This window comes from Suncus etruscus, chromosome 3, assembly GCF_024139225.1.
Source record: "Suncus etruscus isolate mSunEtr1 chromosome 3, mSunEtr1.pri.cur, whole genome shotgun sequence".
Lineage (NCBI taxonomy): Eukaryota > Metazoa > Chordata > Mammalia > Eulipotyphla > Soricidae > Suncus > Suncus etruscus.
Window position 1 is genome coordinate 46,022,777 of NC_064850.1, and position 25,502 is coordinate 46,048,278.

Consider the following 25,502-nt stretch of genomic DNA (forward strand, 5'->3'; position numbering starts at 1 on the left):
GAATTGGGGGCTTCTAGCCTCATGGTCTCCAGGCCCACCAAACCGAAAACTCTATTTACCAGCTCAAAAATCAACCTGGGAGTGGGAGGGAAAATTGAGAGACAAAAGTTAAAAGTTAACCTAGTGAATTTTGTGGGGAGGGGGTCCACACCTGGCTCTGAAGTCAGAAATCACCCATGGCAGGTTCAGGAAACCATATGGGATGCTGGAATTTGAACCACCATCTGTCCTAGGTTGGCTAGCCACGTGCAAGGCAAATGCCCTACCGCTGTGCTGTCTCTCCAGCTTTCTAGTCTAGTGGATTTGGGTTCCTCCTGGCTTTATGCTCAGAAATCACTCCTGGCAGGCTCAGGGGACTATATGGAATGCTGGGATTCGAACCACCGTTCTTCATGCAAGGCAAATGCCCTACCTCCATTCTATCTCTCTGCCCCATGTAGTGGATTTTTATGAAAGAAAATAGGAAGTTGGGGAATGCCTTTGTTTTGGGTAAAAGCAGGGTGTTCTAACACTCCTTGTAGTCTAAAGTGTGTTTACAGTGATATAGTGCTTCCTGAGGCTATAGAACTGGTCTTACTGTCAGTTACTGAATAGTGATCTCTCCTTGAACTGAGCTGGTTTCATACCAGTATGTATGTGGGATAAGGAATGTTCTTGTAGGCTGGAGTGATAGCCCAGTGGTAGGGTGTTTGCCTTGCACACGGTTGACCTGGATGGACCTGGGTTCAATCCCCAGCATCCCATGTGGTGACCGGAGCATGCCAGGAGTGATTTCTAAGTACAGAGCTAGGAGTAACCCATGAGTGCTGCCCCCCCCCCAAAAAAAAAAAAACTCAACAAACAAAAATATGGAATGTTCTTGTGCTTACTTTGGCAACATACATGCTGAAATGGGAACCAGCAGGGCTCCCGAACAGCGCCTTATTTTTTCCAGTTGTTTTTACATTCTCTGCTCTTGAGCACCTTTTTATTTTGTTTTTGGGCCACACCCAGTGACACTCAGGGGTTCTCCATGGTTATGCACTCAGACATTGCTCCTGGCTTGGGGTGAATGGGGACCATATGGGAAGCCAGGGGATTGAACCAAGGTCTGTCCTAGGTTAACGTGTGCAAGGCAAGTGCCCTACCACTCGCAACATCGCTCTGGCCCTCTTGAGCACCTTTTATTGAGTGTTTTCAGTGAGAGTTGCAGAGCCCTCTTGGGCCTCTTATCCATATACCTATTTTATTCTTTTCCTTTTTACTGACCAGTTCAAACAAATTTTTTTTTGGGTCACACCCAGCAGCGCTCAGGGGTTACTTCTGGCTCTACACTCAGAAATTGCTCCTGGCAGGCTCGGGGGACCATATGGGATGCCGGGATTCGAACCGCTGTCCTTCTGCATGCAAGGCAAATGCCTTACCTCCATGCTGTCTCTCCGGGCCCCTTATTCAAACAATTTTTGCTTGTTTTTTGATTTGTTTTGTTTTGGGGCTATACCTGGCAGTTCTCAGATGTTACTCCTAGCTCTGCACTCAGGAATCACTTCTGGCAGTGCTCAGGGGACCATATGGGATGCCACAAATCAAACCCAGGTCTGCTATATTCAAGGTAAGCACTCTACCATCCCACTGTGCTATCTCTCGGGCCCCTTGTATTTGTTGATTTTTTTGTTTGTTTGTTTTGAGTCATTTCAGTTGCTATGGCAGTGATGCTCTCTTTAGCAGAGGGTGAAACTTTGGTGGAAGCACAGGTCAGCTGTTTTCCTATCTTTGCTTAGTTGCCATCCATGTACTGTTTTCTGTGCTGGAGATACTGCCACTGGTTTTATTTGTTTTTTTTTTAGCTATTCCCAGCTCAGTGTGGGGCCGGGGGCACTCCCAATGGTGCTGGGCATTTAACCAGGACTTCCTGCATGTTGAGTATTCACTTGGCCCTTTGTGTCTTCTCTGTAGCTGAGTTACTGTTAAGATGAAGTTTTCCCACATACTGACTCTGTTTCTTTCTACAAGTCTGCCCACCAGCAGAATCCATTTATTTCCTTTTATTTATTTATTTATTTATTTATTTATTTATTTATTTATTTATTTATTTATTTATTTTTGGGTTCAAGCTCTGTTCTGTTTATTCACAGCAAAAGGTATAATATTTATACTCAATTTCTTTTTTTTTTTTTTTTTGGGTTTTTGGGCCACACCCGGTAACGCTCAGGGGTTACTCCTGGCTATGTGCTCAGAAGTTGCTCCTGGCTTGGGGGACACCATATGGGACACCGGGGGATCGAACCTCGGTCCGTCCAAGGCTAGCGCAGGCAAGGCAGGCACCTTACCTTCAGCACCACCGCCTGGCCCCTATACTCAATTTCTTGACAAGTCATAATTTTCAGACAAAGCAAATTTACTCAAAGGGGCAAAAGTTCAAGGCATATTTCTGATGCAGCACAGTTTCAAATTGAAGCCCTTTTGTTATCAGTTTATTTATTTATTTATTTATTTATTTATTTATTTATTTAGTTAGTCTAGTTTGAGGTTACTTGCAGTAAATTAATTCTGGTTGTTAAATACCATGATAATGGGGCCGGCGTGGTGGCGCTAGAGGTAAGCCTTGCCAGTGCTAGTCTAGGACAGATCGTGGTTCAATCCCCCGGTGTCCCATATGGTTCCCCAAGCCAGGAGCGACTTCTGAGCACATAGCCAGGAGTAACCCCTGAGTGTCACCAGGTGTGGCCCAAAACCCTAAACAAACAAACAAACAAATAAATACCATGATAATAAAATCTGGGATCATTTGGTCTTGTAGTCTGTGCTTTGCAGTAACTGTGAAAGAGACATAAGTGACATTGTGATGAGTATATTTATTTATTTATTTATTTATTTATTTTTTGGTTTTTGGAGTGATGGTGCTCAGAGGTTACTTCTGGCTCTGTGCTCATAAATCACTCCTGGTGGTGCTCAGGGGACCATATCAGATGCTGGAGATTGAATCTGGCTCAGAACACCCTACCCACTCTGCTATTGCTTCGGTCCATTTGATGAGCATATTAGTTGGTAAATTATTGTTAAGTTTGTGTGAGGAAGATGGGCTGACTCTGATTTGGACATGTGTAGACAAACACTTGAATCCACTGAAATAATTAATAGAAAGTTTAAATTTGAGATGCAATTTTTATTAGTAAGAATGTCCTTGCAGAAGATGAACAGAATGGATGTTGCTTTTATAACACTTTAAGTGTATTTTAAGGCTAGGGACCCAAATGTTTTTCTGAAGTTTTACATGATGGTTAAATTTAGGATGTTGATTGATAAGCAGTTGCAAACTGCTGTTTTTGTTTATTTGTTTTTCTTTTTGGGCCACATCTGGTTACTCCTGGCTCTGAGTTTAGAAATTGCTCCTGGCAGACTCTGGGGACCATATGGGATGTTGGGGATTGAACCGGGGTCAACCACATGCAAGTCAAATGCTCTACCTGTTGTGCTGTCATTTCAACCCAGCAAGCTGCTTTTTATGTTTTAGGGCCATACCTGGTAGTGCTATGGGGAGAGATATTCCCGGCTAGGCTTGGGGGACATATCTACATATGCTGGGAATTGAACCTGGATTAACTATAAATGCCTTGCCCCCTATATTCTGCTCTGACTCCCAAACCTGCTTTTAATATGTATCATTTAACTTCTTTTCTGAAGGAATCACTTCAGAATTTTGGGAGAAGGGCCTATATCCAGTTATGTTCAGTGGTTACTTCTGGCTCTGCACTCAGGAATTATTACTGGTGAGGGCCGGGGACCATATCTGGTGTAGGATCAAACATTGGTTGCCATGAATAAGTCAAATGCCTTACCCAGTGTACTATCACCGTAGCCCCACCAACTTGTGATTTCTAACTTCACATTGCATAACTGAAACAAACTACAGCTAGAAATACAGTATATATTACTAACTGAAATTCAGTTTGAACAGGGCGTTTGAAAATTTTTTAAATACAAATTCAACTTTCAGTTTTGTTAAATGAATAAATGTGCATATTTTCTATTACAAAAGCAGTGAAGTGAATGAAATCAATGTGTTTATCATTTTGAAGTTAAATGTCTTCTGGTAGTTGTGGTTTGGCAGGGATTATAGATATAAAGCTGTCACTTTCAATTAGTAAGATGTCTTTTGTGTCTGATAAGTACATAGTAGGAAGAAAGACTGGGGCAGTAGCGAGGGCCCTGACCCAGTACTGTAGTGCGAAGATGGATAGGGAGGGTTTGCTGGAAAAGCAGCCAAGAAAGTTGAGTTTCTGAGAGTCACAGTTGCAGCCATTCAGCAAAGTGGGTTTGGGGAACTGGTACATAAAGTGAAAAAGCAGACCAGGGAGATAGATAGTACAGGAGGTAGGCTGCTTGTTTTATACATAGTACACCTGGGTTCAAACCCCAGCACCCCATACAGTCTCACCATATGTTTCCTGAGCCTAGCTGGGAATGCCCTCTGATCCTGTAGCCAGGAATAATTTCTAAGCACAGCTGGTGTTTCCCACCCCCCCAAGAAACCTAATTAAAACAACTCCCTCCTCAAAGAATGTGAAATAGGAAACTGATTAAAGAGACTGAGGTAGTTGAAGGCCAGGAGATAGGACAGTGATCAGGGTGCACATGTTACTGACCTGGTTTCGATTCTTGCACCACATGGTTTCTGATCACATTGCTGGGGGTAGCTCTGGAGGTCCTTGTACTATACTTCCTGTGTCCCCACTGTAGAGGAGGGACACCCTCCCTCCCATCAGAGAGAGAGAGACAGGGGCAACAATTCCTGGAAGGTGCTTCAATGGTAGAACCTCATGCTTGGTATGCAAGAGATCTGAGTTTGAGCGAGTCCTCTGAGCCTGCCAGGAGCTATTTCTGAGTGTAGAGTCTGGGGTAATCCCCAATCTCTGCTGGGTGTGACCCCAAAACAAACAAGCAAACAAACAAAAAAAAAAAAGGTGGGGGGAGGAAGAGACTGGAGTGAGTGAGACTGATTGGGTCAAGCCATGTCTTGGGTTTTCGCCTGACTGTTCTTTGCAGAGTATCTGAGGAGATGGTGTGAAGAGCACTGGTTTGGGTGCTGGTGAGAGATAAAGTGGGTCTGGTTTAATTAGTGATAAAATAGTACTACTGGCAGAATTTGGCAAAAGGGGAATATTACTTATAACTTGGGCAATTAGATGTACACAAGGGGCCGAGCAATAGCACAGTGGTAAGGTGTTTGCCTTGCATGTGGCCAACTTAGGACAGACCCCAGTTCAAATCCCTGCATCCCATATGGTCCTCTGAGCCTGCCAGGAGCGATTTCTGAGTGCAGAGCCAGGAGTAACTCCCGAGTGCTGCCAGGTGTGACCCAAAAACAAAAACAAAAAAAGAAGTACACAAGCAGTTCACTCAAAAGAGGAAATGAAGAGGTCAGATTGGGGAGAAAAGACCAATTCTAATTGTGTCAGTCAGGTTGAAGTGCTTTTGGGGAGTTGAAGTGAACTTGTGTAGTAGGAAAAAAATAAATAGCCCAGAGATATGCAGAAAATAATCCATGCTAGAGAAGACAATTTGGGAGCCTCAAACTTTGGGGTCTCAAACTCGCGGCCCATGGGCCGCAAACGGTCCTCCATACAACATTTTGTGGCCCTGCCCTAGAGGAATCTTTTTTTTTTTTTTTTTTTTTTTTTTTTTTTTTTTTTTTTTTTTTTTTTTTTTTGGTTTTTGGGTCACACCCGGCAGCGCTCAGGGGTTACTCCTGGCTCTATGCTCAGAAATCGCCCCTGGCAGGCACAGGGGACCATATGGGATGCCCACCCATCTTTCTGCATGAAAGGCAAATAAATGCCTTACCTCCATGCTATCTCTTCAGTCCCCCTAGAGGAATCTTTTTTTGTTTTGTTTTAGTTGTTTGGGTCACACCCCCCAATGTTCAAGGCTTACTACTGACTTTGCACTCAAGGATCACCCCGACTTTGCCTCCTGCGGCCCCCAGGCAAATTGAGTTTGAGACCCCTGGTAGAGAAAAGATGGTAGCTGAAGAGATGCAAGTAGAATCAACTGCCCACTGAAAATAAAAGCATTAGAAGCATCGGGAATATATTCATGAAGATGTTTGATTAAAGGAAAGGGGCAGCACAAGGTGAGACAGTGAGTGGGGTCTAGAAAGACCAGAGCATCTCGGCCAGGAGATCTGAAAATTGGAATTGGCTGTAGAAAGAAAATAGGGAGCTTGTCTTGCCTGTGGCCGACCCTGGTTCCTTTCCCAGTTCCACATATGCTCCCCCTGTGCATTTCTGAGCAGGGAGTAATTCCTGAGCACTACCGGGTGCCCTCCCTGTCCTCCTCCCCCCAAAATAATTGGGTCATGGAGCTTGTCCAGAGTAATTGGCACATCACATGAGTAAGAACTGGAAAGTTTTCTGTGGGTTTGGTAGTCTTCAGGCCCTGCTGGTGATTTGAAAGCCATTTCAGAGTTTCTGGAAGGTTAATCAATAGAAACTGAAAGCCAGGACTGTATATAATATGGACATCTCTTTCTTTTTTCGGGGGGGGGGGGCACACCTGGCAGCACTCAGGGGTTACCCTTGGCTCTGCCCTCATAAATTGCTCCTGGCAGGCTTGGGGACCATATGGGACGCCTAGAATCGAACCCGGGTCATCCGTGTGCAAGGCAAAACAAAAAACAAAAAAACAAAAAAACACCTACTACTGTGCTATGCACTCTAGCCCCTTGAGTTTGATTTCTTGTCTCTGATAATATGACCCACCAAGCCTACCAGGTGAGATCCCTGAGTGCAGAGAGCCAGGAGTAAGCCCTGAGCACCACCATGTGTGACCTGAAAGCCAATAAAATAAAATAAAATAAAATAAAATAAAATAAAATAAAATAAAATAAAATTGCTTTAGTTGTTCCTTATAGTCTTGGGGAGAGGATCAGCTGTGACTGCATTAAAAAAAACTTTTAGGTCATTATTTTCCCAATTTGGACGAGAAAAATTGGCAAAATATCTTAGCACTAGAATTCATTTGTACTAATCTATCACTACTTTTCTTTTTTATTTATTTTTTGTTATGTTTGGGGGGGTGATGCTAGGGGTTATTCCTGGCTATGAGCTCAGAAATGGCTCCTGGCTTGGGAGACCATATGGGACCCCGGGGATAGAACAGGTTCATCCTGGATCAGCTATATGCAAGGCAAATGCCCTGCTGTACTAGCTATCACTTCTATTCTCCTTGTTAAAGAAACTTCCAGAATTGGGGCTAGAGAGATAGCACAGCGGTGGGACATTTGCCTTGCATTTGGGAGGGACCTGGTTCAATTCCCAGCTTATGGTTCATGAGCCTACCAGGGGCGATCTCTGAGTGCAGAGCCAGGAGTGACCCCTGGCCACTGCTGAGTGTGGCCCAAAACCCACACTCAGGAGGGGAGGGGAGGGGAGGGAGAACTTCCAGAACCCAATAGAGAGAGGAGGGGAAGGGAGGGGAGGGGAGGAGAGGAGAGGAGAGAGAGAGAGAGAGAGAGAGAGAGAGAGAGAGAGAGAGAGAGAGAGAGAGAGAGAGAGAGAGAAAGAGAGAGAGAGAGGAGAGAGAGAGAAGAGAGAGAGAGAGAGGAAAGATCTTCCAGAGAGAGGAGAGAGAACTTCCAGAATGATGCTTTTCTATTTTCTTTAATTTGTTTTGATTTTGGGTCACATTCAGTAGTGCTCACAATTTACTCCTTACTCTGAGCTTAGGGGTCATTCCTGGTGGGGTTGGGGCCCATATGGGCTACAGGGGATCAAACCTGGGTCAGGCAAATGCCCTACCTATTGTACTATATCTTCAGATTTAAGAGTGGTGCTTTTAAGATGCATTTAATTTTCACAGTTGTATTTCTTTCTTTCTTTTTTTTTTTTGTTGTGGTTTTTGGGTCACACCCAGCAGTGCTCAGGGGTTACTCCTGGCTCCATGCTCAGAAATTGCTCCTGGCAGGCACGGGGGACCATATGGGACGCCGGGATTCGAACTGATGACCTTCTGCATGAAAGGCAAACGCCTTACCTCCATGCTATCTCTCCGGCCCCAGTTGTATTTCTTTCATAGAAACTTTCAATCACCATGTAGGAAAGATAAAATGATGCAATTTTTACCTATTTACCAGATACCCAGGCACTGGTTTGGTACAATGGAATTTGATTCTGATTTTAATTTGCACCCCCAAGATGACCTTTCTTACACACAGTATATTTTGAGAACTGTCTTTAAAAAAAAAGATTTAGAAAAGCAGCTTCTCCTGTGGACTAGGAATGACTATTTTTGGATACAATACTTGCTGTGAGTCATGAGTGAGTCTCAGTTTTCATGGTTTTCTAAAATAAACTCTTTTAAAATCCATGTGGTAGAAATGTCATACTCTTAACTATTCTTTTTCTTTTATAATGGCTTTATTTTATTTGTTTTAAAAATTATATACTCAGAAACAAGTCAAAAGAGAACTTCGCAAAGTAGAAAATAAAAATCCCTAGCCAGAGGAAAGTTCTTGTAAAAATTTGAAAATTTTCCTCAATTCTTTCATTATAAATGCATACATATAAATGTATTTGTAGTTCCATTATATCTTACAGTATTATCATAAATGGTATATTTCTGAAAGAAAAAATTTAAATCAATGTAGAATTATTTCTGAATAAAGGTTTTATTTCTGGAAACACTAAACCAAATTATTTTAAACCCTGATTATAAAAATTATTTATATTAAAAGGAAATTATAAGTACTGGTTTTTAATTTTTATTTATTTTATTTTTTTAATTTTTTTTTGGTTTTTGAATCACACCTGGCAGCGCTCAAGGATTACTCCTGGCTCTATGCTCAAAAATTGCTCCTGGCAGGCTCGGAGACCATATGAGATGCCAGGATTCGAACCAATGTCCTTCTGCATGCAAGGCAAATGCTCTACCTCCAAGCTATCTCTCCAGCCCAATTTCTGATTCTTTCTTTTTTTATAGGGGGCGGGGCAGGGGCGGGGAGGCGAAGAAGGGAGGGAGGGAAGAGGGAGAGAGGGGTGGGTGAAAGTCCGGAGGGGGGAATTTCTGATTCTTGAGGTCTCTCGGACTCTCTGTAAACCCTGGTTAGAGGGGGGAGGGTGTTTGTGGACTGGACTAGGCTGTGTAAGACAGGTGCAGCTGGGAGGAGAAGCTGCAAGATGGACCTTCACCCTAATTGCCTTCAGCACCGGAAGTGGCTGTGAGCCTTGAAGTCATCCTGGCATGGCTCAATATTTCATGCCCCACAAGTACCAAACAGGAACCAAAGAGGCTGCTAAAAACCTGTTTTACTTAATGATCCCATTGGATTTTTTTTTTTTTTGGTTTTGGTTTTTGGGCAACACCTGGTGATACCCAGGGTTCCTCCTGGCTATGTGCTCAGACATAGCTCCTGGCTAGGAGGACCACATGGGATGCCAGAGGTTCGAACCGCAGTCTGTCCTAGGTTAGCATGTGCAAGTCAGATGCCCTACTGCTTACGGCACTGCTCCAGCCCCTAAAGTACAGAGTGTTGCATTCTAATCTGTAGCTTGACTGTATGCTTGACTTCATTTCTTTTCTTTTTTTTGTTTTTTGGGTCACACCCCGCAGCACTTGGCTTACTCCTGGCTCTATGCTCAAAAATCGCTCCTGGCAGGCTCGGGGGACCATATGGGATGCCAGGATTTGAATCACCGACCTTCTGCATGTCAGGCAAACGATTTACCTCCATGCTATCTCTCTGGCCCCTTGACTTTGTTTCTTGTTCTCTCCTACTTTGTTAGAATTGGGTTTAGAATGTAAAACACATAAAAATTAAGAATTGGGAGCTGGAGAGAGAGCACAGTGGAAGGGCATTTGCCTTGCATGCAGCAGACCCTGGAGGAACTCAGTTCAATTCCTGGGACCCCTATGGTCCCCCAGCCTGCCAGGGGCGATTTCTGAATGCAGAATAACCCCTAAGCACCATTGGGTGTGGCCCAACAACCAATCAATTGATTAATCAATAAATAAAATTTAAAAAATTAGAATTGGGGCCCGGAGAGATAACACAGCGGCGTTTGCCTTGCAAGCAGCCGATCCAGGACCAAAGGTGGTTGGTTCGAATCCCAGTGTCCCATATGGTTCCCCGTGCCTGCCAGGAGGTATTTCTGAGCAGATAGCCAGGAGTAACCCCTGAGCACTGCCGGGTGTGGCCCAAAAACCAAAAAAAAAATAAAAATAAAATAAAAATAAAAATTAGAATTGAGGGGCCGGAGAGATAGCATGGAGGTAAGGCGTTTGCCTCTCATGCAGGAGGTCATCGGTTCGAATCCCGGCGTCCCATATATGGTCCTCCCGTGCCTGCCAGGAGCAATTTCTGAGCCTGGAGCCAGGAATAACCCCTGAGCACTGCCGGGTGTGACCCAAAAACCACAAAAAAAAAAAAAAAAAAATTAGAATTGAGGGGGTTGGTGCTATAGTATAGTAGGTATAGTGTCTTCCATGCTGCCAACCTGGGATTAATCCTCAGCATCCCATATGGCCCCCTGAACACCTCCAGGAGTAATTTCTGAATGTAGAGTCAGGAGTAACCCCTGAGCATCACTGGATGTGGCCCCAAAACAAATAAAAATTAGAATAGAGAGCCAGAGAGAGCTCAAAGGACCTGCTGAGTGCATGCCTTGCATGTGGAGACACAGCTTTAGTTCTCCGCACTGTATGGCTCCTGAGCACCTCCTGAAGCAGCCCTCAAAACAAATAATAAAATCGGGGAGGGGGAATAATAAAATCGGACCTTCGATAGTGTAATGATTCATCTTTGAATAGTAATTGAGTAGAACAGAGAAATACTTATGCTTTGGCAAGTTTTAGGCTGTATTTGGGGTTTTTGTTAAAATAAGTTCATTAAGAGTTCATTATCTGAGCTGGAGAGATAGCGTTTGCATTGCATGCAGAATCCTGACATCCTGAGCCTGCCAGGAGCAATTTCTGAGCATAGAGCCAGGAGTAACTCCTGAGCACTTCCGGGTGTGACCCAAAAACCAAAAAAAAAAAAAAAAAAAAAAAAAGTTCATTATCGGGGCTGGAGTGTTGGCGCAAGCGATGAGGCGTCTGCCTTACGTGCTCTAGCCTAGGATGAGCCATGGTTTGATCTTCCAGCGTCCTATATAGTCCCCCAAGCAAGGACCGATTTCTTTCTTTTTCTTTTCTTTTCTTTTCCTTTCTTTTCTTTTCTTTTCTTTTTTTCTTTTTGGTTTTTGGGTCACACCCGGCAGAGTTCAGGGGTTGCTCCTGGCTTCATGCTCAGAAATTGCTCCTGGCAGGCTCGGGTCCTGGTAGGCACGGGGGACCATATGGGATACCGGGATTTGAACCAGCCACCTTTGATCCTGGATCGGCTGCTTGCAAGGCAAACGCTGCTGTGCTATCTCTCGGGGCCCAAACCGATGACCTTCTTCATGAAAGGCAAACACCTTACCTCCATCCTATCTCTCTGCCCCCCCCCCCCACCCGACCGATTTCTGACCGCATAACCAGGAGTAACCCCTGAGCGTCACCGGGTGTGGCCCAAAAACTAAAAAAAAAAAGTTCATTATCATGGGGCTGGAGTGGTGGCAGCAAGCGTGCTAGCTTAGGACATACCAAGGTTCAATCCCCTCGGCATCCCATATGATCTCCCAAGCCAGGAGCAATTTCCGAGTGCATAGCCAGGAGTAACTCCTCAGCATCACTGGGTGTAGCTCCCCCCCCCAAAAAAAAAGTTCATTATCAGTAGCCTGAAGGATAGCACAGAGAGGTAGGGCATTTGTCTTGCAGCTGCTCCAGGATGGACCCGGGTTCAATCCCTGGCATCCCATTTGGTCCCCTGAACCTGCCAGGAGTGATTTCTGAGTACAGAGCCAGGATTAACCCCTGAACACTGCGAGGGTGGCCCCCCAAAACAAACAAGTTTGTTATCAAACTGGTAGGAGTGTATATATATATTCAGATTTTCCAAAACTGTCTTAGCTACATTTGCCTCACCATTTCCTCTTTTAATGAAATCATGACACTTAGCAAAGTCATTTTTAGTTACAATAGTGTGAATCATTTGTTAATAAATGTTTCTATTGTTACTTTATAATAGCTTGATCCTTCAAAGTTTCAAATAAAAGCTGATTTAGACTCTTGGTTATTAATGTTCTAGAGGTATTGCCAAAAAAAGCTGCATGTCCTATATTCTGTGCCAGTTTCTTAAATTAGAATCTTGGATGGCATCCTCAATGTGTCACTGTCGTGGGATTTCTGGGTTGCTATGATACCAGGCTCATTCTGTAATTTGTATCATGAATCCTCTATGTGAGCATTCTGGGGATTTCAAATATGTGGGCAACAGTCATTGGTTCCTTTCTCCTTTAAGGAAATTTTTGCCTATAAATCTTCTGTTTGAAATTCTGATATCTGGTATTTGTTAAGTATTAATGAAAAGATAACTTGAAATAGGGGCTGGAGAGATAGCATGGAGGTAGGGCATTTGCCTTGCATGCAAAAGGACAGTGGTTCGAATCCCAGCATCCCATATGGTCCCCCGAGCCTGCCAGGAGCGATTTCTGAGGAGTAACCTCTGAGCGCTGCTCGGTGTGTCCCAAAAATAAAAAAATATATATCGAAATAATTTTGTTGTCCTAAGAAAATAGATAAGAAGAAAAGGCAAATTATTATGAATATGGTAATATTTCAGGGTTCTTTGAGAGAAATTAATGTAGAATGAGTTTTGATAGATGTAAGGGGGCCAGAGCAATAGGACAGTGGGTATGCTATTTGCCTTGTATGTGGCTGACCCAGGTTCAATGACTTCCCAGAAGTCCTTTGATCATTGCCAGGAATAATTTCTGAGTGCAGAGCGAGGAGGAATAACCCATGAATATCACTGGGTGTGGCACAACTCATCTCAAGATACATTTAAGACTATCAAGAAAACCATATTATAAGAGAAAACTCCAAATTTTCTTTCTGTAGTAATTTTGATTTTGTTTGTTTGTTTTTTGGGCCACACCTGGCACTGCTCAGATGTTACTCCTGGCTCCGAGCTCAGAAATCACACCTGACAGGCACGGAGGTGGGGGTGGGGGAGTGGGGGGGAGTGGGCATATGGGATGCTGGGATTTGAACTACTGTTCATCCTGGATTGGCTGTGTGCAAGGCAAATACCCTACCACTGTGCCCCAATTTTGATTTTTGGGTGGGTCATACCCTGCAGCGCTCAGGGAATACTCATGGATCTATGCTCAGATTGCTCCTGGCAGGCTCGAGGTCTGGGATGCCCAGATTAAAACCACCATCTATCCTGGATCAGCTGTGTGCTGGGCAAACGCCCCACCACTGTGCTATCTCTCTGACCACCCCCCATTCTAATTTTTTTTAAATTCCACCCCTATGAACACCTGTTCACAGAAAGAAATACTATTTATTCTTGCGCTTGTTCTTCACTTTACCCACTTCCCTGCCCTAAGCAACTGTGAATGATTTGCCTGCTCATTAATGAAAGTGAGATGTTAAGGTTTTCAACTCTTTTTTTTTTTTTAACTTTTATTTTTATTTTTTTGGTTTTTGGGTCACACCTGGCAGCGCTCAGGGGTTACTCCTGGCTTTATGCTCAGAAATCGCTCCTGGCAGGCTTGGAGACCACATGGGATGCTGGGATTCGAACCGCAGTCCTTCTGCATGCAAGGCAAACGCCCTACCTCCATGCTATGTCTCCGGCCCCAAGGTTTCCAACTCTTGTTTGTCAGTTTGTCACAGCATCTGTGAGTCTAGATTATCTATTGGAGATGGCAAATAGGTTTTCATATATAGTTTAATCATCCTGACTTGAATTCATTCGCACTTAATGAATGTGATTGTTGGCTCATTCATATTTCATGTTATTGTTAGCATAGTTGGATTTATATGTCACCTTATACTTATGTGTTCTGTATCTTGTATCTTTTTCTTTTTAAAACAACTTTATTAAATCGTACTACTGTTCTTTAAAGGGCAAGTAGGACAAGTAGGGAACAGTGAAAAAAATCATCCCTTCCTAAGTAAGTGAAGGAGCTAAGATACTTTCAGGTTTATTTCTGGCACTGAGTTTTATCTTTAATCTGAGACTTTAGCTTGCATTCAGCCCCTACACCTACCACAAATGCAGCAAACCCTTATCTGAATTCTTTCCTATTACTCTGACAAGGAAACAGCTTTCATGAATCTGCATAAAACATTCCTGTCTACTTTCCCCTGCTCAGCTGGCAGAATGGCCACCAGGTTCCTGGTGCCTTTGGGTCAATCTCTCCCACCTGTTTGGAGGACAGGAGAGCTGTTCACTGGCCTTCCCCTCCCAACAGGGCTAGGAGTGCTTCCCGGTGCCTCTCACTTAAGAACTGTGGAGAAAGGGCAATAACCTTGGCTCTTTGGGGCATGCTGCTTTCAGTGGCTGGGGGTGTCCATGGTGCCTATGATCATGCAGCTGGGCAGATTCCCCTCTATCTGACTACACTGGCCTGGAACTCTTTCTGAGAGCAGGTAGCTGTGTGCACACAGGGCAGTGCTACAAGAGGCTGCCCTATGTCTGCACAGAGCTGTCTGGGAACCAGGCAGTGAGGGTCCCAGGTGTCTCTGAGGCGGTTGGTATGATCTCCTTGTAAGCAGCAGCCGTTTTTGTCTTATTACTGTTTCACCAGAGTTTCTGGATATTTGTGGATATATGGTTCTTCATTTTTTCATTGGCCCTTTTGCCTTAGGAACATTTCTGCAGGCTTTATGAGGTTGCTTTTAATACCATTTAATTAGAGGCAGGAGTGATAGTATTTGTGCAGGAAGGGTACTTGACTTACAGGCAACTCCTGAGTTTGATCCCCAGCATACCATATCATCCTCTGAACCCCACCAGAAGTGATCCCTGAGTCTAGCAGAGACAGTGGTAAGTTCTAAGCACTGCTGGTATGGTCCAAAAAAACAACAACAAAATAATCAATTTTACCTGGGGAGTAGGTCAGTAGAGCTTCTTACCTTTTTTTTTTCCTTCGGGTTTTGGGTCACACCTGGCGATGCTCGGGTTACTCCTGGCTCTGTGCTCAGAAATTGCTCCTGGCAGACTCAGGGGACCATATGGGATGCCAGGATTCCAACTGGGGTCTGTCCTGTGTTGCCAACTGCAAGGCAAACACCCTATTGCTCTGGATTAAACTTTTAGCCTCTTTCATAGTAATAATTAATACCTTACTCTTATCTAAGAGTTCATAGCTTTCATGCAGTATATTTGCATCAGGAAAATTCCTTGAGATAAGCAGCTTTTTAAAATAGTAGAAATAAAATTTGAGTGAGTCATAACAATTTAATTGAAGTAGATATCAGGTAACAGTCATCCTGATCTAAGACCCTGACAAAGACTTAAGAAATGCTATAATTAGGGGGCTGGAGAGATAGCATGGAGGTAAGGCGTTTGCCTTTCATGCAAGAGGTCATCGGTTCGAATCCCAGCGTCCCATATGGTCCCCCGTGCCTGCTAGGAGCAATTTCTGAGCATGGAGCCAGGAGTAACCCCTGAGCACTGCCGGGTGTGACCCAAAAATCACAAAAAAAAAAAAAAAAAAAAAAAAAAAAAGAAATGCTATAATTGGGCCGGGTAGGTGGCGCTGGAGGTAAGGTGTCTGCCTTGCTAGCACTAGCCAAGGAAGGACCGCGGTTCGATTCCCCGCGTCCCATATGGTCCCCCCAAGCCAGGGGCGATTTCTGAGTACATAGCCAGGAGTAACCCCTGAGCGTCAAACGGGTGTGGCCCAAAAAAAAAAAAAAAAAAGAAATGCTATAATTGTCTCTTTTAACACAAAAATTTAGTGAGTCTTACTAAATATGCTGACTGACTTAGCAATATAGAAACAGGAAGTGATAGGATCACAGGGGATCTATACCAGAAATCGTAGGCTGGCTTTATGTAAGAAATGATCTGTCATATAAATGAAATGAAAGAGAAATGTCCTGCCATGATTTTAGTATCAATAGACCAACAGAAGCCCCCATCCCTTTGCAGTTTTCTTTGTAGCACTGGTCTGTGCACACTATGCCTGCCTTGCACTCTCCTGATTTTCTAGTTTGCCCAGGGGAGCTCTGTGGGGCTCTATGCCTTCTTGCTGCAGTTCTGCTGGATTGTGCAGCTCACTGTCCCCATTTCTCAGAGACCACAGGCCTAAACTGTTTGGTTCCCAAACTCTGAAAGTGATGTGATGATTTCATCTCTTTTGTTGAGTTTTTGTTAATTTTCAGAGCTAGTATGCTGGAAGCAGAAGTCTTGCCCACAACTTACCCAATGGTGCATGGCATTTCATACAGAAATTAATTGTGTAACTTATGAATATTGACATTTTCCTGCTTGCCAATGTGGTTGAATGATTTTGCATGTTTTCTGGGCATCTATGCTTTTGTACCTCTTCTGTTGATCTATTTGCCATATAAAGTTGTATTTATAGATATACTTTTGTGCATTCTGTATATTAATTCAGAGCTGCTTATTAAACTCTAAATGTTTTATGTTTTCCCATTCCAGCTAGGAATATTTTTTAGTTCTATTAGAATTTTAGTAAAGGTATTGGGGGGGAAGCTATCTAACTCTTCCCCCTCCCTGAATAACTTAGTGGTCCTAGCAAACTTTACTAATTAAAAAACTTCCCTGCCCAAGTAAATTATTTATTTAAAAAAATAAAAGATATCTTGAAAAAAGTTCTGTTGATTAAAAAGACATCAGCCTCATTCTACTCATTATATATGTGTATATATATATATATAAATCATTTACGTATGGAGAGAGAAAAAAGAAAAAAAGAGCTTCTTCTGTAAAACTAGGCTATTCCTGGGTCTTGAATAAGTACATTTTACTTTATTTTTGTTTTTAGGAAATACCTGTCACACTCCTGGCTCTGTGCTCAGGATTTATTCCTGTTGGAGGTCAGGGATACAGGGCAAAAGCCCTCTCGCTGTCCTATGGCTCCTGCCCTTCCACTCAATTTTAGAGCAGCTCTCCCTGGTTGTTGCTGGCTGCTTATACTCCCCCACTGATGGGGAAGGGGTCACCTGACTCATGAATTTATTGTGTTGATTTTCTCTCTCAGATATCCCATCACAGTTTATCTTTCTTAGACCTCTTAGGTCACTCACTGCTGACCCCAATCAGGGAGTTATGGGGAGCTCAATGAGGAGTTATGGGGAGCTCAGTGGTGGGGAAGAGACGCTCTGTGTGTGAGGCCCGAGGCCCTGGTCCCATCCCCAACACTACAAAAAATGAAACAAAAAGGTGTGAGAAAGGGGCCATCGAGGTGGCGCTAGAGGTAAGGTGTCTGCCTTGCAAGTGCTAGCCAAGGAAGGACCTCGGTTCGATCCCCCAGCGTCCCATATGGGCCCCCCAAGCCAGGGGCAATTTCTGAGCACTTAGCCAGGAGTAACCCCCGAGCATCAAATGGGGTGGCCCGAAAAAACAAAAAACAAAACAAAAAAAGAAAAAAAAAAGGTGTGAGAAGGTCAGATCACTTTCGGAAATTGGGTGTGGGCCCTGTCCCTGCCATAGCTATAGCTGTATCTAGAACTCTTACCTTGCTGGTACCCAGCGATAGCCTAGACTCCAGAAGCATAGCTAATGATCTCTTCTGGCTTAGTTAGGAAATTCTAGTTTGAAGAAATGGACAGGCAGCAATTGTTCCTTTAAATGACCCAAGAGGAGAAAGTGAATACACTAAATATTCTGATTATGATTTGCCTTCTTCTAAGTTGCCAATAGAGCACATATTAGGATATTTATTCTACTATAGTTCACTGGGAATAATGAATTTCCTCTCTCTCTCTCTCTCTCTCTCTCTCTCTCTCTCTCTCTCTCTCTCTCTCTCTCTCTCTCTCTCTCTCTCTCTCTCTCCCTTGGTTTTGGGGCCACACCTGGCAGTGCTCAGGGGTCACTTCTGGCTCTGTGCTCAGTAATTGCTCCCAGCAGACTCAGGGGACCATATAGGATGCCAGGGATTGAACCCAGGTTGTCCCGGGTCATCTGCATGCAAGGCAAATGCTCTACTGCTGTGCTATCGCTTCAGCCCCATAATTTTTTGTTTGTTTGTTTTTGGGCCACACCCTGTGATGCTCAGGGGTTACTCCAGAGAGACAGCGTGGAGGTAAGGCGTTTGCCCTTCATGCAGAAGGTCATTGGTTCTAATCCCGGCATCCCATATGGTCCCCCGAGCCTGCCAGGAGCGATTTCTGAGCACAGAGCCAGGAGTAACCCCTGAGCACTGCCGAGTTTGACCCAAAAACCAAAAAAAAAAAAAAAAAAAAAAAAAAGAAAGAAATCACTCCTTTGGGTTGGAGAGATAACACAGCGGTAGGGCGTTTGCCTTCCACACAACTGATTCAGGACCTTTGAATCCCAGCATCCCTTATGGTCCCTCGTGCTTGCCAGGAACGATTTCTGAGTGTTGAGCCAGGACTAACCCCTGAGTGCCGCTGGGTGTGACCCAAAAACCAAAAAAAAGAAATTGGATGGAGTTTATTGTCAAATTTTGTTCACAGTGTATAGTCAGCGAACTAGAATATAAACCTTCCTTTGAGAACATTAATTCTTTTTTTTTTTTTTTTTTTTTTTGGGGGGGCCACACCCGGCGGTGCTCAGGGGTTACTCCTGGCTGTCTGCTCAGAAATAGCTCCTGGCAAGCATGGGGGGGGGGCCATATGGGACATCAGGATTCGAACCAACCACCTTTGGTCCTGGATCGGCTGCTTGCAAGGCAAACGCCACTGTGCTATCTCTCCGGGCCTGAGAACATTAATTTTTTTAGAGAAATTAGTTTTAGAGAAATATAGCTTCCATTTTTCTTTTGCAAAGGAACTGTGATCCCCTCTATTCTAGAATGGACTTCCTGTTTCAGTTTACTTCCTCACCATTCTTTGTTGAGGTTTGTGGCTAATGAATATTCTTTCATATTCTTTGGATTTATTGCTTTAGGGTGATGGGGAGGAGTTTCTACTTGTTTTGTTTTTGGGGTACACCTTGTGGTGTGCCTCAGGAGTTACTCCTTGCTCTGTACTTAGGGATCATTTTTAGCAGACTTCAGTGGAACACATGGGATGCCAGGTTATTAAAGCCTGTGTTGGATGTATGCAAAACAAGTGTCCTTCCTGCAGGACTATTGCTCTGGCCCCACAGGGGGTTTCTTTTCGTTTTTTATTATTTTCACTTCCTTCCTCATCTGCCTCTCATTGTTGATGAAGAAGTTTTGTTGATCAGTTCTGGTTTTTCTCTCTCTCCCATGTATATACTTTTTTTTTTTAATTGAGTTGTTTGTATCTTGGCTATGGAACTCACACTTCTTTTTTGTTGTAATTCTGGCCCTGCGTCGCCCTCTGGTGGTACTTGGCACACACATGCACACAACACGCTGCTGTGCTACCTCATGGAGCTGGGAGTCCCATCTAACAATTCGTGGGACTCTGGGGATTGAATTCAGTGTCCATTTGTAAGACAATTCTCGGCTATGGCACTGCCTCTCAGCCATTGTGCTCTTCTAGGATATGCATTTGCTGCTTTTAATCAGTATGCATTTGGGTATGGATTGAGAATCTGAATTTGAAAATAATGACAGTAATCTTGGGGCCGGAGCAGTGGCACGACCCGTAAGGCATCTGTCTTGTGCATGTTAGCATAGGACGGACCACGGTTCAATCCCCTGGTATCCCCCAAGCCAGGAGTGATTTCTAAGCACACCGGGTGGCCCAGAGAGAGGAAGAGAGAGAGAGAGAGAGAAACAGTAATCTTGATCTCCTTGCATTCTAGTGATTTGGGACATTTCAGATACATGTGCATTATTTTGTTTGTTTGTTTTTGGCCCACACCCAGTGGTGCTCAGGGTTACTCCTGAATCTATGCTCAGGTGTCATTCCTGGTGCAGTGCTCAGGGGACCATATGGGATGTCAGAATCAAACCCAGCTTGGCCATGTGCAAAGCAAATGCTCTCCCCGCTGTGCTATCACTGCATCCCCACATTTTATTTTATTTTATTTTATTTTTGGTTTTTGGGTCACACCCGGTGTTGCTCAGAGGTTACTCCTGGCTGTCTGCTCAGAAATAGCTCCTGGCAGGCACAGGGGACCATATGGGACACCGGGATTCGAACCAACCACCTTTGGTTCTGGATCGGCTGCTTGCAAGGCAAATGCCACTGTGCTATCTCTCCGGGCCCCCATCCCCACATTTTTAAATGATAAAAACCATGACTGTCGTCTTCTCTTCTTGGATAACTGTTATGAAGATAGTTTTGACCTACATGAAGAGATGCCACCTAAGTCCAGAAGCAGATCAGCTTTTCTCTCCCTCCTCTCACCTGGTACAATCTGTTCTATTCTATTTGTACAGCTATTTCTTTCTTTCTTTCTTTCTTTTTTTTTTTGGATTTTGGGCCACACCGGCAGTGCTCAGGGGTTACTCCTGGCTGTCTGCTCAGAAATAGCTCCTGGCAGGCACAGGGGACCATATGGGACAACGGGATTCGAACCAACCACCTTTGGTCCTGGATTGGCTGCTTGCAAGGCAAACAACGCTGTGCTATCTCTCCGGGCCTGACAGCTATTTCTTTCTAACTGCAAAGAAATTTATCATCAAGAAAGGACTTATTAATATGGCATCTAAATGACACAGTGTCTCTAACTTTCCTGCTCTTAGTGAATTCTGGTTTTCGATTGTTTATATTTACTTATGTAAGCACTCTCAAATCTTTATTGCAGCCTCCCAAGCACCCTGGTCCTACTCTTAAAACAACTCAATATAGAGTATGACCAGAATGATTCTCATTTAAAAATGTTAGGTTTTGGGCCGTCGAGGTGGCGCTAGAGGCAAGGTGTCTGCCTTTCAAGCGCTAGGAAAGGAAGGACCACGGTTCGAACCCCCGGTGTCCCATATGGTTCCCCCAAGCCAGGGGCAATTTTTGAGCGCTTAGCCAGGAGTAATCCCTGAGCATCAAACAGGTGTGGCCCAAAAAAAACAAAAAAAACAACAACAAAAAAATAAAATGTTAGGTTTTGGGCCAGAGAGATAGTATAGTGGTAGGATATTTGCCTTTTAGGTAGCCGATCCAGGACGTACTGTGGTTTGAATCCCGGTATCCCATATGGTCCCTCGTGCCTGCCAGGAGCGATTTCTGAGCACAGAGCCAGGAGTACCACTGGTATGACCCTAAAACCAAATAAAATAAAATAAAATGTTAGGTTTTATTTCTGAGGTTAGTCAGAAAATAAATCTGGAGTTGACATGATCTTGGGATCAGACTGGCAGAGCAGTTAGGATATTCTTGCTTCTGAAGCTGGGGCAACTGGAATGTGGAGACTGTGAAAAAAAGAAGGTGAAAGGTTTTTGATTTGGCTACTGTGGCCAAATATTAATCCAGAATTAAAAACAAAGCAATGAAATACTCTTGCTTCCATTGGGTTTCTTAAGCAGAAGGGATTGTGAATGTGAAAATGAGGAGACAGGGGCCTGGAGAGATAGCACAGCGGTGTTTGCCTTGCAAGCAGCCGATCAAGGACCAAAGGTGGTTGGTTCAAATCCCGGTGTCCCATATGGTCCCCCGTGCCTGCCAGGAGCTATTTCTGAGCAGACAGCTAGGAGTAAACCCTGAGCACCGCTGGGTGTGACCCAAAAACCAAACCCCCCCCCCCCAAAAAAAAAGAAAAGAAAATAAAATGAGGAGACAGAACATAAGAAGGGTGGGATACAAATTTGTTAGGGAAACAGCCAGTTGAATGAACCAAAGGTGGCCTCTGGGAGTGGGGGCAGTGTGAACTGGGATGGTCCCCTGGGAATGTCTTGTTTCCTATGGGAGCTGAGCATAGACAGTCTTGTACTTTTTTATTTATTTGTTTGTTTATTTGAGCCACACCCAAAATAACGCTCAGGGGTTACTCCTGGCTATGCATTCAGAAATCGCTCCTGGCTTGGGGGAACCATAGGCGATGCTGGGGGATCGAACCTCGTCCTAGACTAGCAATTGCAAGGCAGACAGACAGATGCCTTACCCCTAGCACCACTGCTCTGGCCCCAACGGTCTCATGCTTTACTGTGTGTCATGGTCCTTAGGTTCACGGGCCATAGAAGACTTTTCTGGGCTGACTTTTCTGAAACTTCCTTTTCTCTGCAGATGCCACTTCAAATGAACAGCCCGAGCTCTTCTGTCAGAAGCTGCAACAGTGCTGCGTACTGTTTGATTTCATGGACTCAGTTTCAGACTTGAAGAGCAAAGAAATTAAAAGAGCGACACTGAACGAACTGGTTGAGTATGTTTCAACTAATCGTGGTGTAATTGTTGAATCAGCGTATACTGATATAGTAAAAATGGTAAGCCTCTAGACTTAAGTTCCTCAGATTTATATAAAATCAAGTAAGATCTGAGGTGCATATCAGAACCAGACTTTTTTTGTTTGTTTTTGTTTTTGGCCCACATGTGGTGGCTCTCAGGGTTACTCCTGGCTCTATGCTCAGAAATCACTCCTGGCAGGTTCGGGGGACTATATTGGATGCCAGGGATTGAACCTGGGTCAGTCCCAGGTCAGCCACATGCAAGGCAAACACCCTATCCACTGTGCTATTGCTCCGGCCCCATAAATCAGACTTATTTTTAATAAATGTATAATGTGCTCATAAGAATTTTGTTTTAGAGTCACACCTGGCAGTGCTAAGGGGTCACTTTTTTTTAACTACACCCAGCGGTGCTCAGGAGTTACTCCTGGCTCTGCACTCAGAAATCACTCTTAGCAGGCTCAGTGGACCATATGGGAAACCAGGCATTGAACCCAGTTGAGGCAAGGCAAATGCCCTACCTGCTGTGCTATTACTCTGGCCCCAGAGGTCACTCCTGGCAGGATTTGGAGGAATCATATGTAGTAGTAGGATTGAACTTGGATTAGTCACATACTGTACTATCTCTCTGACCCCTCAAAAGATTTTAATTTTGTTTTGTTTTGCAACACATCACCAGCGCTCAGGGGTTAGTTCTGGTTCTGCCTTAGAAATTGCCCCTGGCAGGCACAGGGGACCATATGGGATGCCGAATTTGAATCATGGTCCGTACTGAATCATCTGCATGCAAAGCAAATGCCCTACTGCTGTGCTATCTCTCCAGCCCCAGAAAAAAATTTTTGATAGGTCCACAACCAATAGTGCTTAGAGATTTTTTTCCTGGTTCTGCCACTCAGTGAGTCACTCCTGGCTGTGCTCTGGGGATCTTATGGTATGCTGGAGATTGAACCTGGGTTGGTTTCATGCAAGGCAAACACTCTACCTGCTTTACTGCTGCTTGGATCCCTTTTTTATTTTATTTTTTGGTAAGTAATTCATTTGGAAGGCTAAAGTTCTAAAAGTTCATCCATTTTGAGAATGCTGATACTTAGAAAGACTTTGGAAATTCAGTGCTGAGAGTTATATTAGAGAATACATAGTTTAGTGGTCCTCAAACTACAGCCTGAAGGCCACTTATTGTATTTGTTCCCGTTTTGTTTCTTCACTTCAAAATAAGATATATATGCAGTATGCAGAGGAATTTGTTCATAGTCTTTGTTTTTTCTTTTTTTTTTTTTCTTTTTTTTTTTTTTTTTTTTTTTTTGGTTTTTGGGCCACACCCAGCGTTACTCAGGGGTTACTCCTGGCTGTCTGCTCAGAAATAGCTCCTGGCAGGCACGGGGGACCATATGGGACACCGGGATTCGAACCAACCACCTTTGGTCCTGGATCGGCTGCTTGCAAGGCAAACACCGCTGTGCTATCTCTCCGGGCCCAGTCTTTGTTTTTTCTATAGTCCGGCCCTCCAACGGTCTGAGGGACAGTGAACTGGCCCCCTGTTTAAAAAGTTTAGGACCACTGTCATAGCTGGAGCCTCAGAAGATGATGAAGGCTCAGGATTAGACATGGATGAATAGTGATGCCAGGGCTGAAGAGAGCTTGCAAGAAAAAGAGAAGACAATGAAACACAAGGGACTGTTTGCATTTCAGTCACAGAGAGGGTTCTGAACTGACAAGCTCTTATTTAGGACATTCTTTCTCTTTTATTGGTGCCACACTCATTGGTACTCAGTTGTTTTTTTTTTTTTTTGTTTTTTTTTGGTTTTTGGGCCACACCCGGCGGTGCTCAGGGGTTACTCCTGGCTGTCTGCTCAGAAATAGCTCCTGGCAGGCACGGGGGACCATATGGGACACCGGGATTCGAACCAACCACCTTTGGTCCTGGATCGGCTGCTTGCAAGGCAAACACCACTGTGCTATCTCTCCGGGCCTGGTACTCAGTTTTTACCCTGGCTCTGTGCTCAGGAATAACTCCTCGAAAACTTGGGACCATATGGGGTGCCAAAGGTCAAACCTGAATCAGTTATGTTCAAGGCACATGCCTACCTGCTGTACTATCATATCACTCCAGCCCTAGGACATTTTTTATATATTTGTTGATTGTATAACACTTGAATTTTAATCAAAACACAGGAGGTTGGGGCTGGAGAGATAGCATGGAGGTAAGGTGTTTGCCTTTCATGCAAAAGGACGGTGGTTCGAATCCCGGCATCCCATATGGTCCCCTGAGCCTGCCAGGAGTGATTTTTGAGTGTGGAGCCAGGAGTAACCCCTGAGCACTGCTGGGTGTGACCCAAAAACCAAAAATAAATAAATAAATAAATAAATAAATAAATAAATAAATAAATAAATAAAATGAAAATAACTCACAATGGGGCTGAAGCAATAGCATGACAAGTAAGGCACTTGCCTTGCATGTGGCCAACCTGGGTTCGATCTCTGGCATCCCATATGATCCCCTAGCACCCCCAGGAGTGATTCCTGAGAGCAGATCCAGGAGTAACCCCTGAGCATTATTGCTGGGTATGGCCCACCCCCCCCCCAATAAAAAAGACTCACAATTATTTTTTATTTTTTTATTTTTTTTTTTGGATCACACCCAGCAGCACTCAGGAGTTACTCCTGGCTCTATGCTCAGAAATTGCCCCTGGAGGGCTCCAGGGACCATATAGGACGCAGGGATTCAAACCACCGTCCTTCATGCAAGGCAAATGCCTTGCTGTTGTGCTATCTTTCAGACCCAAGACTCACAATCATTAAAGTTACTAATGTGTGTGAATGCCACAAGACTATAGAGATTATAATAAGTCTTAATCTATGCAGTCTTTATTTCTTTCCCTTGCCTAATATATGTGTCCTGGAAGAAGAGGGGAATATAGAGAGAGTTCAGTTTAACCACAATATTCTAATTGTTTTCTTTTTTTTTTTTTTTCTTTTTTGTGGTTTTTGGGTCACAACCGGCAGTGCTCAGGGGTTATTCCTGGCTCCAGGCTCAGAAATTGCTCCTGGCAGGCACGGGGGCCCATATGGGACGCCGGGATTCGAACCGATGACCTCCTGCATGAAAGGCAAACGCCTTACCTCCATGCTATCTCTCCGGCCCCCTCTAATTGTTTTCTTTCATCATATTGTACTCAAAGAATTAAAGGACTTGGGAGATTATTATTT

At 44.1% G+C, this 25,502-nt stretch overlaps 1 protein-coding gene across 1 annotated transcript in view; it reads left to right on the top strand.

Annotated features, from left to right (window-relative positions):
- PPP2R5A (protein phosphatase 2 regulatory subunit B'alpha) overlaps window positions 1–25,502 on the top strand; it is a 55,862-nt gene that overhangs the window by 11,390 nt on the left and 18,970 nt on the right. Inside the window, exon 2 of the mRNA XM_049769836.1 lies at window positions 22,138–22,334. Within this exon, the coding sequence (XP_049625793.1) occupies window positions 22,138–22,334 (197 nt within the window). The remainder of the gene's footprint in view (window positions 1–22,137; window positions 22,335–25,502) is intronic.